General features: G+C 27.5%; 1 protein-coding gene across 1 annotated transcript; it reads right to left on the reverse strand.

Annotated features, from left to right (window-relative positions):
- Nucleotides 1–7,550: 7,550 nt before the first annotated feature.
- Nucleotides 7,551–9,974, reverse strand: LOC111283477 (uncharacterized). Its single transcript, XM_022872061.2, has 2 exons — nucleotides 9,812–9,974; nucleotides 7,551–7,999 (listed from the first exon to the last, which is right to left on the reverse strand). Exons 1-2 carry the CDS (start codon nucleotides 9,885–9,887, stop codon nucleotides 7,776–7,778), a joined length of 300 nt encoding a protein of 99 aa, XP_022727796.1. The 5' UTR covers nucleotides 9,888–9,974; the 3' UTR covers nucleotides 7,551–7,775.
- Between the last annotated feature and the right edge of the window lie 3,424 nt (nucleotides 9,975–13,398).

Genomic DNA, 13,398 nt, shown 5'->3' on the forward strand with positions numbered 1-13,398 from the left:
TTTTATTAATAGAAATTAAAAGGAAATTCAAAACTAACTTTTTTTTTTGGTAAGAAATTATAAAATGCCCAATATTACAATTGTGTATTAATATTCTATGAGGAGAGATTAAGTTATATAATAAAAGTTTTATACATTTTTATATTTTTTTAATCATTAATTTTAATAAATCTAAAAACTGCAAAAGATAAGTATAAAAAAAAATTAATTACATTGCTTGAATTTATTAAAATTAATGGTTAAAGAAAAGTATAAAATGTTTTAGTTCAATTTATCTCTCTCCGTTTGTGTATAAATATATGCCATTCATGAGCAAAAGAAAAAGCAATTGAATCTGGATTGTGTTGCTATTTCTTGTTTGTAAAATTACTTAATAAATTTATGGTACTTGGATTGAAAGTTTAAAAAATAAAAAACGAAGAAATGAAGTTTATAAGCTAAAAAAACTACTATCTTATATTGCAATAAAAATATTATTTTATATTGCAATTGTCCAAGATCAAATAATAATAATAATAATAATAATAATAATAATAATAAAACGTGGTAAGGAAGCCTTGTCTTTAGTGGTAAGCAGATAAAAAAAATTTTACAATTTGAGATTTAAGGATATGATTGTTATGTAGAATTAGTTTAAGGATATGATAATAATCATTCTGTCACATGTTTGTTATATACTTAAATAAAAAGATATTATTATTGAAAGAATTAGATATCATATGCTAATAAGATAATTTTATCATTTGAAAAAGTAGAAGATTATTTTTAATCAATAAAATTAAATAATTTATTGAAACTTTTAAATAATGAATTTTTTATTTTACCTTTAAATTTAGAAACCTAAATTTTAAATTATCAAATATTTGAAAATATTATCTACTCTCCAAATTTCTTCACTTTCTATTGATGGAGAAAACTCATTTGTTCTCCATGAAAAATGCTCTCCATTTCTCAAACTTTCCAACATAGAAATTCTTTTCATATCTCTCCATCAATTTTTCTTTTAGATTTCTAGGTGATTAAGAAAATTTTATCTCTTTCTTTCATGGTTAAATATAAAATAGAATATCATTAGTAGTTTAGAATGTGGTGCATCCCACATTAGATAGAAAGATTTAATTATTAATGAATAAAATTAATTTTTACATTAATTTTATTTATATTTTAAATAATTATGTTTGAATAGAAACAATTATCATATGATAAATGATCATAATTATTTGAATATAAATAGATTACTATTCATAAATGTCATGATTATACAAAATGTCATAACCATCTAAATAGATTTTTATGTCTGTTTATACATTATAAATAAATCTTTCAGTATAACTATTTTGATTGCTTTTGATTGGAGAGTTTGAGGCTTTGTTGTATTCTAAAAGCATAATTATCTTTAAGAAAATATTCTTCACGCCTCAAAGCTAATTTTTTTTTATTATTTTTCTTTTTTTATTTATTTTTTCTAACAATTTAAAGGTAATTATGAAAAATTTATATTTCGCATAAGGAAGATACAAAGAAAAAAAATTATCATGATTTGAAGATCAATATTAAAAAAAGTGCAAGGTATTAAAAGATTAATGTTTCTATAGATTAATTTTTTATAAATATCTTCATTAGAGGCGTACGCTGGTGCAAGCAATAGGTTGATCACGGGGAATAACTCGAGATAGGAAAGCATCAAGCAAGATAAATAATGTTGCTTCTCCTAAGCAATTAAAGGGCTATGGTTTTTGCGAGCAATCGTAATTCAAATCAACAGGAACGGAGACAAACTTATTTAGATGAGGTATCGGGGACGTCCATACTTAAGTTGAGTCTTGCGCTCCGCATAAAAAGAGTTTCTTGCATTTGTCGATAGCATCACAGCTTGTTGACGGGATCAAATAAGGTCTGCATTGCATAGCTTGGAGGTGCTGAGTATTCAATTGGAATCCACTCCACCATTTTTTGACTAAGCTCTAACCCATGTTTCCACCCTAGCTGGTAAAAGAAGAAAAGAATAGGAAAGGCCTAAACACATATTCAAGTTGAAAATAGGCTCCAGGCTAGGATAACATATTGGCTTCATTGGCTTAAATTCAACAAGGTCTATCATAAAGGTAAAAGGCAATCAGGACTGAGAACACCCGCTAGAGCTCAAAATATGCGCTTTGTTAGGAATTTGTTTACTGGAATAAGTCGTTCCATTGTCTCTGAGTCAGGTTCTGTCCCCGAATGGTCTGTTGATCCGACGCAACCGACCAATGACGTAATATACGGATCTCTAGCACTGATGAGACTCCCTGATTTGATGTCTTTTTGGTGGTGCTCTTCCCCTATCTCTCAATTTTTCCCAAAAGCGTGGGATTGGCTCAATCTCGATTGATCTGAAGTTCAAATCGTAATGCCAGCTCGAACTTCAATCCTGTTTCTATCTCTAAGCAGGACTAGTCCTTTCTTTATCAGTCTTGGCATGGAATAGAGTCAAGTCGGGAGAAAGAAAGTAAGATTCATAGCTTTCTTACATCCCCGGCTCAAGGAAATCAGTTAAATCATCGAAATTCAGTGAAAGTGGAAGCAGCAACGGAACCAATCGGGAACCAGATACTAGTAAGAGCAACCGTATGTAGAAGGCCAACATAGGACCAGGGGGAAGGCTCAGGAGTACCAGAAGGAGCAAAGAATCAAGCTCGAGGAAGAGATATGATAAACAAGCGAACGGATCCCTAGAAGGGGGAGTACGCTCAAGGCAGTGAAATGGAAAGATTCTCTCCGTGAATCAGTAGTCAATCTGTGTAAGGCCTTAGCCACGATAACCGTAAATGCTTTGTTCTGACATTGAAGAGGATCATCAGTTGATGCGAAAGAAACTATCTGCGCATGATTTTCCCATAAATAAAAGAAGTGCACGCATTGGCAAGCATACTTCAAAAGAGTAGGGAATGTCTTTGTTGAATCAACATTTGATAAGTAACCAAGCAGAAAATACGAAGACGAAAAATAAGTTATTTAGCTCTTCTCTGTCAATCCGATGACCTTAAGTGGGAACTGAACTTAGTCTTGCTGTGGAGGTATAAAAGAAAAAAAGGTCAAGTTGTAATCCCCGAGCCGAGGGCTAGGTCTATTAACAAAATAAATTCATGGGTGTCGATCAGCAGTGGCATTCTGCCCCAGAGATGAGTCGATCCTCTACAACCTTTCGGACAGGAAATAGAACCAGACTGAGTCAAGGGAAGAAACCAAGGTCTTGACAGAGCCTGTCCGAAAGTAAAGGAAATTAGCTAGCAATCACAGGAAAGCGTACAAAGACTTCAGTCTTGAATAAGCAATTGGATTAATGGCCAATTCGTCCTAAAGTATTGTTACATGTTACTTCTTGTTGATTTTCTATTGTAATCGCCAGGGCCCAAGATTACGGTTAAAGCATAGGCTATAAGAATCAAAGGAATACCATGCGTAAATGACTTAGAGTGAAAATCAGGCAAAGTGCTTGCCTTACTTACCCGGCTCAAGGGGTTCGCCAGTTGAATCCGTTTCTTCATCTCTCATGAGGACCTCATATCCAGAAAAGCTTACATCGACCACAGGAGATGGTACACTAAGTGGCAGTTTTAGAAGACAGCTCTATCTAATTCAGTGAATGTTTCTGACTTTATAGAAGCCACTGCAAGGGCATGTGATGTTTCTGTGGAAGGTAATCATAATGCATCAAGAGGTAGGTTATTTTCCTCTGACTCTGCAAAGGATGATTCTTTGAAGTCAATATTCGGAAGGAATAGAACTAGTGGCAAGAAAAAGAAGTGGGTTAAGCAGAGTTGTTCAGTTGAAAAGGGTTGGGAACGGAGTATTGTAAATTCCCATAGGAATGTTTTGCTTGACCACGGGGACAATGTTGGGAGCAAATGTTACCAAAATTCTGCCCTTTTAAAATGTAAGGACCATTCGGTGGGTGTGGCTCATTTTTATCTACTTATGAACGGTCTCCTTCAAGATTATCATGTCCAAAGACACCACAGAGAAACTTCAGCGCACCAAGGTCTCCCATCAATTTATCTATGAAGGTACATGGACAATATCTTTATTATAGTTTCTTTGGAAAAAATGTCCATAGCTGTTGCATAGACAACTTATGAAATTCTAGTTTACTTTGAGTGCTGTGGACTGTGTTACCATACATGGTGCATCTCTAAATTTGAAAGCTCCTCCAAATGCATCCCTAACTAGGAGACCTGAGAACTCTTTCTGCCCAAGCGGTGATATAATGAAATTTTCAAAGTATATTTACTTTGAAAGCTATGAGTAATTCAAAGATTTTGTGAATTTGAAAGCTTTTATAATAGCAAAAAGAATGCTATTTGATCCATTTAGGTGATGAAAATGGTTTTGTACATGGTAATAGAAAAAATGATTAATAATGTCTACAATGAAATAGATTCATATAAATATTTATGAATTGACATAAAAGTCTTAAAAGAAGACTATGGAAGTATGATTATATTTGAAATCTATTTATTGATGTAAACTCTTATATTGAGTTAAAATATAAAAGTTTTGGAACTTTTATTGAAATATTAAGATATCAACTAGTTATCTTTCACTAAAGATGGATTTGAAGACCTCCTACTTAAAAAAAAAAATCACCAAATAGTGAAAAGATAAATAAAATGACAACTTGATTAAGTATATATGATATCTTGATAATTGAATGAGATATTCTTTAATAAAAGAATGCATACTTGCATATGGTGGGGGTGATAAGAATCAAAAGAAATAAAAATTAGCACCATAATGTTGTAAGATTTTAGTATAATTTTATGAATAAATTATACCAGTTAATAAGTTTCAACACTTATTAAAGTCATAAAAAGGCCCTTAAAATCTTAAAAGGACTAAAATCATTTGGTTTATTCATTGAGTTTATCCAATTGTACTAAAAGTATAATTGCATTAAAAATGTTTAAAAATATGGAAATATAATGGTTGAAATTGATAAATATAGAATTGTGCCACAACTAAAACCAGCTATTTCTTAAAATGATAAGAATGAGACAACAATGTCTAGAGGATATAAATGATATGCAAAATGAAAAGTTTGAACATATTAGCCTAAAGTGATTATATTAGAGATTTAATCTCAAGTTGGGGTAATTACCATAAAAGAAAAAACTGAATTCCAAGATATTTGGTTAGTAGTACTACAAGTATAATGGATTTAAACCCTTACTATTGACACCAATAATGGTAACCCAACTTTGAATTAGTAACCTATAATTACAAATTTTAATGGGTAAAAACGAGTTATTGTTATGTGTCTGTTAAACACTAGTAAAATCCATTCAAATTTTAGAAACTAGTGTGATCCGTTACCTGAAAAATGATGAGTTTTTATACTCTTAATGGAGTTTTAAATATCTAAAGCAATGGAGACATAATGAAAACTCTACCCATATAAACGTAGAAGTGGTGCCACTTCAATAAGAAGAATTGGGGTCTCTCTTGTAAATATTTTTTAATAGGATAAGCACATGGCCATAATAGTGGTAATAAACCTCTGATAGAAGAATAAATAAGTATTATATGTGTTATATCTTCAATTCTAACACTAAGAGTTGAGGTTTAATCTGTCGACACCGTCAACTTCGTTAGAATTCTAAGATATATATGCTAATTGAAGGTTTAAATCGAGAGATACCTTTTGTATTCATAATATTTATTTGTGTGAAAGGTAAAAAATTAAGCACCAACATTCCAAACTAGTGGGAGATTGTTGGTAGTTTAGAATGTGGTGCATCTCACATTGGATAGAAATATTTAATTATTGATGAATAAAATTAATTTTTGTATTAATTTTATTTATATTTTAAATAATTATGTTTGAATAGAAACAATTATTATATGACAAATAGTCATAACTATTTGAATATAAATAGATTACTATTCATAAAGGTCATGATTATATAAAAGCTCATAACCATCTGAATAGAAGTTTATGTCTGTTCATACATTATAAATAAATCTTTTAGTATAACCATTTTGACTGCTTCTGATTGGAGAGTTTGAGGCTTTGTTGTATCCCAAAGGCATAATTGTCTTTAAGAAAATGTTCTTCACGCCTCAAAGCTAAAATTCTTTTATATCATTTCTCTTCTCTTATTTATTTTTTCTAACAATTAAGAAAACTTTATCTCTTTCTTTCATGGATAGAATATGAGCCAATTTCAATTCCTAAACTTGATATTTGTTTGCTTGAAGCACTTTCTTTACCTGTGAATGAACATGATTGAAGACACAAACTTATGTCTTTTTTACTTTTATTTTCTCGAAAACCAAATAGGAAAGTAATTTTAGATTTGACCTAAATGAGAATTAGGTGTTGATTTCTAGAATGTTTCATGTATTCAAATTCTTCTCCAAATGTAGAGGAAAGCGCCATTGTCAATCGAAAAATTCTAACTTTAAAATCAAATTAGTATATAAAGGGTAATTTTGACCAATAAAAAATATCATCTTATCCTAATCTTAATTTTGCACATAACAAACATGATGAATGATAAAATAATATTTTATCTTGTTCTTAATCCTTACACATATCAAACATAACATAAGTTAATATAATTTAATTCAATTCTATCTATATTCTTATATTATCCTATCGTATCATATTCTTATGTACTAAGTTCCTTTGGTAATTATTTATGCATATAATTATAGATAAGATAGGATGATGGTTATTTAATATTATGTTTGATTTATATCTAAAGAAAGGGATATGATTATAAAAAGTATTAATCATCTTGGTATAAGATTATTCAATTCTCTCAAAGTGGAAAGAATTATTTTTAATCTATAGGATTGAATTTACATTTTTTATTATACTTTTAAAAATTATATCAATAATTTAAATTGTATAAATTTTAAGAAAAAATAATTTTAATCAATAAACAAACCATTCTATTTTAATCCTTGCAAATATCAAATATAAATTAATATGATATTATTTAGTTTACTACTAATTATAACATCATTTTCTCTTATCTTATCATAGTTTTATGTACCCAACATACCCTTCATGTCTACATTCAATTCAATATGATATTGAATTCTTCTATTAATGCGTTAATTTATTGATTGATTATATATTTTATTTATTTGATTGATTTTTTATACAGATATAATTTTTAATTATGATTGTAACTTTATTAAAAAAATATTTGGATATATCTAATTTACTTGCACCGAAAATAACTATATAATAAATTTACACAAATGATCTCGAATCTCTGATTTCCCTCCTGTTTTCCCCATGTAGAAAGATTAAGTTGGCTTCTATGCTATGAAGTATTAAGTCTGAGCTAATATGGAAACCATTTTCTCCTCGATTATTTTCCCTTTAACAAAAATGTGAAAGTCGTTTTCTACCTGATTTTCCATTTTCTCCTCAAGCCTATAAGGGCATTTATGTGGCATATAATTAGTATAATTAAATTTAAAGAAACGAAAACAAAAATATTCTGAACACTCCATTGAATTGGAGACAAAAGTTTCAAATTTAAATAATAAAAGCATTTACCTTGCAAATTGATATTGGACCACCAAATTTTATTAGTATCAAAATGCAAAATATTACTAACCCTAAATTCCAATAATCAACAGTGAACAAAACATTCAGAAATGTTAAAACACCAAAACTGTGCAAAATCATTTCAAACCATTTCAAAAGTTGATTTCAAAAGCATCCTGACTCCCAAGTTGCTTCTGTTATTCCAGCCATGAAGGATAAGCATCAGAATTCAGCCAGATGCAGTCTTTTTCTGCTGGAAAATGACAGCATAGACGGGAACAAAGACACCAATGCTGAAGGCTGTGAAAACACCAAGAGACATCTTGAGCTTTTGATGTTTCATCCTGTCCAAATTGTACATATGCTTAGCATGAAGGTAATATGGTTCATCATGGCCATGCGCATGGCCTCCTCCCATCCTCTTCACTCCAGTGGAATGAAACCCTCTATTGGCTGCCAAAAACACAACAAAAATAGTTCTGTGAGTTTATGCATATAGTACCAAAAAGCATAGTTCCAACATTAAAAAATAACAGCAAAAAGCCGAATTTCCTGAACAGATCCTTTCAACATTAGATAATTCTCAAATATGCTCAGAAGCAGAATAAAGAAAGAAAAACTCCAATGGTAGCTAGGAGAGAACCACCAATGTGCATTACAAATTTTTCCTTTTTTGCCAAATTATAGATGTCATCTGGGCTATTACTATTCATTTCAGATTTGATAATGGTATCACTCGTAATAAAGAAAATGTATTTGCACATAATGAAACATGATTCAATGCATTTTAAACAACCATGAACCCGCTTAAACAACTTTCATACACAACATATTGGAATTGCAATTAAGGTTCTTTCCATATTTAACAAGCATTAAATAGCAAAACAATCACAGATATTTGCAGGGTGCCTTTAACTTCGGAGTTGGCCATTAGTCTACCAATTCATAACCAACTTGCAAAATTAGCATCCAAGCATAGGTCCTTTTAAGATTCTCATTCAAACCCAAAAGTTGCAAATTTAGCTTCCAATCATAATCCAGAATCAATGGAATCATATCTCACCCCTAAGTGGAGGACATTCAAGGCAGAAAAGATGACAGTTTATTCTGCATCAGCATAGAAGTCAAAGCACTCAGGAGAGGTCAAATCACAAGCAACAGCAGAAACCTCTTTCAATAAGCCCATTTCTTAAGAATTTAAACTGAAAAATTTTTGCACTATCAGAATTAGTGGACCCTTTAGTACATAAGAATGAAATAACAAAGGGAATTTCTTGTTCTCCTTTCAATTGGGAACAAATAATCTGAAAGAAAGCCTAAACAGTTACAGAAGAACAAGGGTCATCCAGTTATTCACTCACTCTTCTATTTGCTTCTTCATTTTGAATTTTTCTTTGACCTAGCCACTATAATTGTTGGTCATATAAATTCCACTATAATTCTTGTCCTCCTTTCAATTGGGAACAAAAATTCAGCAAGTGAAAGACCCAGAAACTTCCACACAGCCATATATTTGCAAAGGCAGCCATTTTCAAAAGTGTAAACAAAGGCTAGGGCTCTAGGATTTGTATAGTATGTCAACAAATGACTTGGCTGCAACCCACGCAATTTATTAGGATTATAAACCAAAATACTAATTAAAATGCAGTCTATTAGAAAGATCATTGTGAAAGCAGTGTTGCCACAATACTATTCACATCATAAAACATGCTTGGATTTATTAGGGCTACAAGATAACGAAGTCACATCATTTAATTGTAGAGGTTCCCGAAACTAAATCTATAAGCAAAATGCTGATTAATGGGCGCTAGTAATCAACATACTACGACCACATAGCAATTCACAGAAAACGTCTAATTTATTTACGGAAATATTGCTTATAGACAAGAAAAGGTATTTGCTAGCACTTTTACCCTCATAACATAAGAAAGTTTCATTCAGCTCTTGACATATAGAATTTCCCAAAGTCAATAAATCCATTCATTTAAAAGAACACATATCATCTGAAAACCTTATGATTTTTTAATTCAATAAAAAACACACAAAATAAATCATCAACAAACAAAATAAAGAAAGAAGAAAACAATAAAAACCCATCAAGCAGATTCATATAAACAGGGTTATAAACCCTCTATGTGCAGCAAATAACAAAGAATTCCTAATACCCAGATGCTCATCTTCCTTATTCTTCTCTATTTTCTCAGCCACTAATCAGAACTTAATTATAAAAAAAAAAAAATCCAAATTCACTGCTGGGCCACTGACCTGACTTGGAGAGAAGCGATTGAGATGACGAAGTCAGAAGCATAGAAGCCGATCTCATCCCACCGTTCAACGCCATGGCCTTTTTTTTTTTTTTTTCACAAAGAACTCGACGGTTGCTGTTTTCCAATTCTACTAAGGGACCCCGACTGTTTATTATATTCTCCAAACGTGTGGGGATTGAACACGTGTGATTGGTTTGAGTTAGTTGGGTAGGAAGTTGGAACCCCTCGCGGATCGTCACATGAGCCTCCTTAGAAATATGTCTATATATTAAATAAATTTAAATGGTTTCCTTCAAATTAAAATTATGTAATTTTTTATTATATACATGATCTTATAATTTAATTTTATATATATCACATAGAGGGATTAAAATTATATGTCATTACTAGTTTCTTACCTATGCATTTGCACGGAATTTTTTATATTTATAAGAATATTTAATTTAATTAATTAAAATTTTCCATAGAATTTTTGTTTGTATCATTAAATATTTATATCTTCTCTCTTTTTTTTTTATTAAATTTACATATTTAATGTTAAAATATTTGGTTTGATTTTTATTTCATAAATTAAAAGCATAAAAATTCTAAAATAAAATATAATTTATTAACAAAATTTTTAAATAACTTTTTGACCTTTATCTTAATTTAGAAAAGTATATTAGTAAGTACTTAAGGCATTTAAAATTTTAATTAAATTCATTTCATAAATTTGATTGCTGAATTGGTAAAAAAAGAGAAATTTGCTATATAAAAACAGTTTACATAAAATCCAAACCAAATGTGCTAAGTATTTATAGATTCCAGAAAATTATAAAAAAAATTGATAATTAAGATAAAGTGTAACTAAAATTAAATAATGAAATTGATCAAAAGAATAGAGGAAATTGACGTTAAAGACAAAATTATGATTTAGAAAATCAAATTGAAAAAAGTTTATCAGATTCTAAACTGTTCCTCAATTTCCTAAACATTTATCTTCTCTATGCATACATGCACTTATAATCAAAAAGTTCTATTCATTACTAAAAAAAAAAAGATTAGAAAACTCTCATTTAAAATTTTTATCACCATAATATAATAGAGTTTAGAGTATGAGCAATAGAACTGATGTATATATTAACCAAAAATTACATGAAAATCAAGAAATGAAAATCTTTTTAAAAATAAATCACATACCTCAAAGAAACGAAAAAAATGCTTCTTTTTTTTTTTTTTTTGAAAAGATTCATTGTTTATTTTTATTAATCGTATAAATAATTGTAAAAGGAAAAAGAAAATAAGAATAGGAAAATTTAAAGGAAAAAATAGAGTTTTGAAAAAGAAATATAGATGAAAATTTTGAAGAAATCTAGAATTGAAGGAATAAAGAAAAGAGTTTTGGATGGAATAGAATACCAAAAATCTATTATGTTTTCAATTCTACATCAAGTATTTTAAAGTATAAATAATTGAACATATTTTTATCCATTTATTTAAATGGATGTTTTTATCTGCTTATTTAATTGGAGATTAAAAATGTATTAGGATGGATTTTTTTAAGTCCTTAAACCAAAATTTTAAAATAGTAATTTCATGCATGCTCTTATTAATTTAAACAAGTTGAAATATTTTAAATGGATTTGAGTAATACTAAATAAAGTAAATAATTATATATCCTTTTATCCGTTTTCAAATTAATATTTGAATATTCATTATCTAATGATTTAATTTAAAAGTTTTTGATATTTGATTATTTTGATAATATATAATACAATCATTTATTATTATCTTATGTGTCATCTAAAATAATTATCTACTTAAGCATCCACATAAGCAAATCTTATCAAAATTTTATATATATTATAATATAAAATTATATATGATTAGCCTATTTTTCTATCCACAAATCATTACTTGTAAATCCATTAAAATCAATAGGTTTATCAAAGTTAAATTACAATAATGTAAATTAAACAAAAAATAAATTGACTCTCAACTTTTTCAAGACTTCAAATCTCTAATCAAGTATTAAAACACGTTTTTTTTTTCTCGTTTTAGTAAATTACAACTTTTCCTTACAATATAATTATTCACTTTTAATTCTACTATAAATCTTTTTCTTTTATTATATTGCGAAGACTAGACAACATTTTTAAATTGTTAAAAAAAATCCCAACTTTTAATTTTAAAGTTTGAATTTTATTTTTTGAAATATATATATATATATATATATATATTCTATTTTGGGTTAAATATATATTTGACCCTTAAATTTTGTAATTTTGGTTATATTGGTACCTAAAAATTTTTTCTATCATATTGGTATTTGAACTTTCAAATCGTTATCACGTTAGTATCTCTGACTAACACCGTTAGTCAACTTTTTTGACATAACATGAATATCCAATAAGATGTTAACATATATTAAAAAGTCCAGTTAGTGTCACATTATCATTGCCACATTTTGCCTCGGTTATCTTTAAAAGATAAAATAGAAGATATTCCAAGAAATTCTAAAAATTTCTAAAATTAGAAAAAATTCTAAAATTTTTTAAAAATTATAGAAAATTCTAAAAAATTTAAAAAGTTCAAAAAAATCTAAAACATTAAAAAATTTTAAGAAATTCTAAAAAATTCTAAAAATTTTCTAAAAATTCTAAAATAAATTTCCAAAACAAAATTTGAAAATTCAAAAAAAAAAAAACTTCAAATACAAAATTTAAAAAATTCTAAAAGTTTTTAAAAAAATTCAAAAAAATATAAATTTTAAAAAAAAATTCTAAAAGTCTAAAAATAATTTCAAAACATTTTTCAAAAATTACAAAATTCATGAAACTTTTTAAAATATTTAAATAATTTAACATTTAAAAATTTTAAAATTTCGAAGAAAATTCTAAAAACTATTAAAAATTTTTTAAAATGAAAAAATTCTAGAAAATTTTAGAAAATTCAAAAAGAATTAAGGCAACTTAAAAATTTTCAAAAAATTTTAAATTTCAAAAACAAAGAAAAAATTTTCAAAAGAATAAAAAAATGATAGTTTCAATAGAATTTAAAATTTTGTTAAAATTAAAAAAAATAAAATAAAAATAAAAATAATTTTTAAAAAATATTATAACTTTTTTAAAAATTTTAAAAAACTTCTAAAGTTTGTGCATATTTTTCAATCTTAGAATTTAAATTTTTATAAATTTTAAAATGTTTAAAATTTTTGAAAAAATTTTAAAATTTTTTAGAATTGTTTAAAACTTTTAAGAAATTTTAAAATTTTTTGCATACTAAAAAGGTTTTTAAAAAATGTAATTTAAAAAAAATTAGTTTTTTTTATAATTTTTTGAAATGAAAATTTTTTATAAATTTTAAATATTTTTCAAATTTTTAAAAATTTTGTAGAATTATTTTGAATTTTTATAAGTTTTTAAAATTTTAGAATTTTAAAAATATTTTTTAAAAAATTAGATTTTTTTTCAAGTTTTTTTGAGAATTTTTTAAAATTTTTTAGAGTTTCTTTTTTTGTAATTTTTAAAATTTTTTTTGAAATTTTCTTTGAAAAATGATGTGAGTATGACGTAACATTGATAATGTGACATTGGCTGGACTTTT

This window comes from Durio zibethinus, chromosome 3, assembly GCF_047325235.1.
Source record: "Durio zibethinus cultivar Kanyao isolate XHJ-2024 chromosome 3, ASM4732523v1, whole genome shotgun sequence".
Lineage (NCBI taxonomy): Eukaryota > Viridiplantae > Streptophyta > Magnoliopsida > Malvales > Malvaceae > Durio > Durio zibethinus.

Excerpts from the sequence above, each read along its gene's own strand:
- LOC111283477 (XM_022872061.2), bottom strand. The coding sequence starts at position 9,887 with ATGGCGTTGAACGGTGGGATGAGATCGGCTTCTATGCTTCTGACTTCG. Across the intron at positions 8,000-9,811 it reads ATCGCTTCTCTCCAAGTCAG|CCAATAGAGGGTTTCATTCC; the intron begins GTCAGTGGCCCA and ends TGTTTTTGGCAG.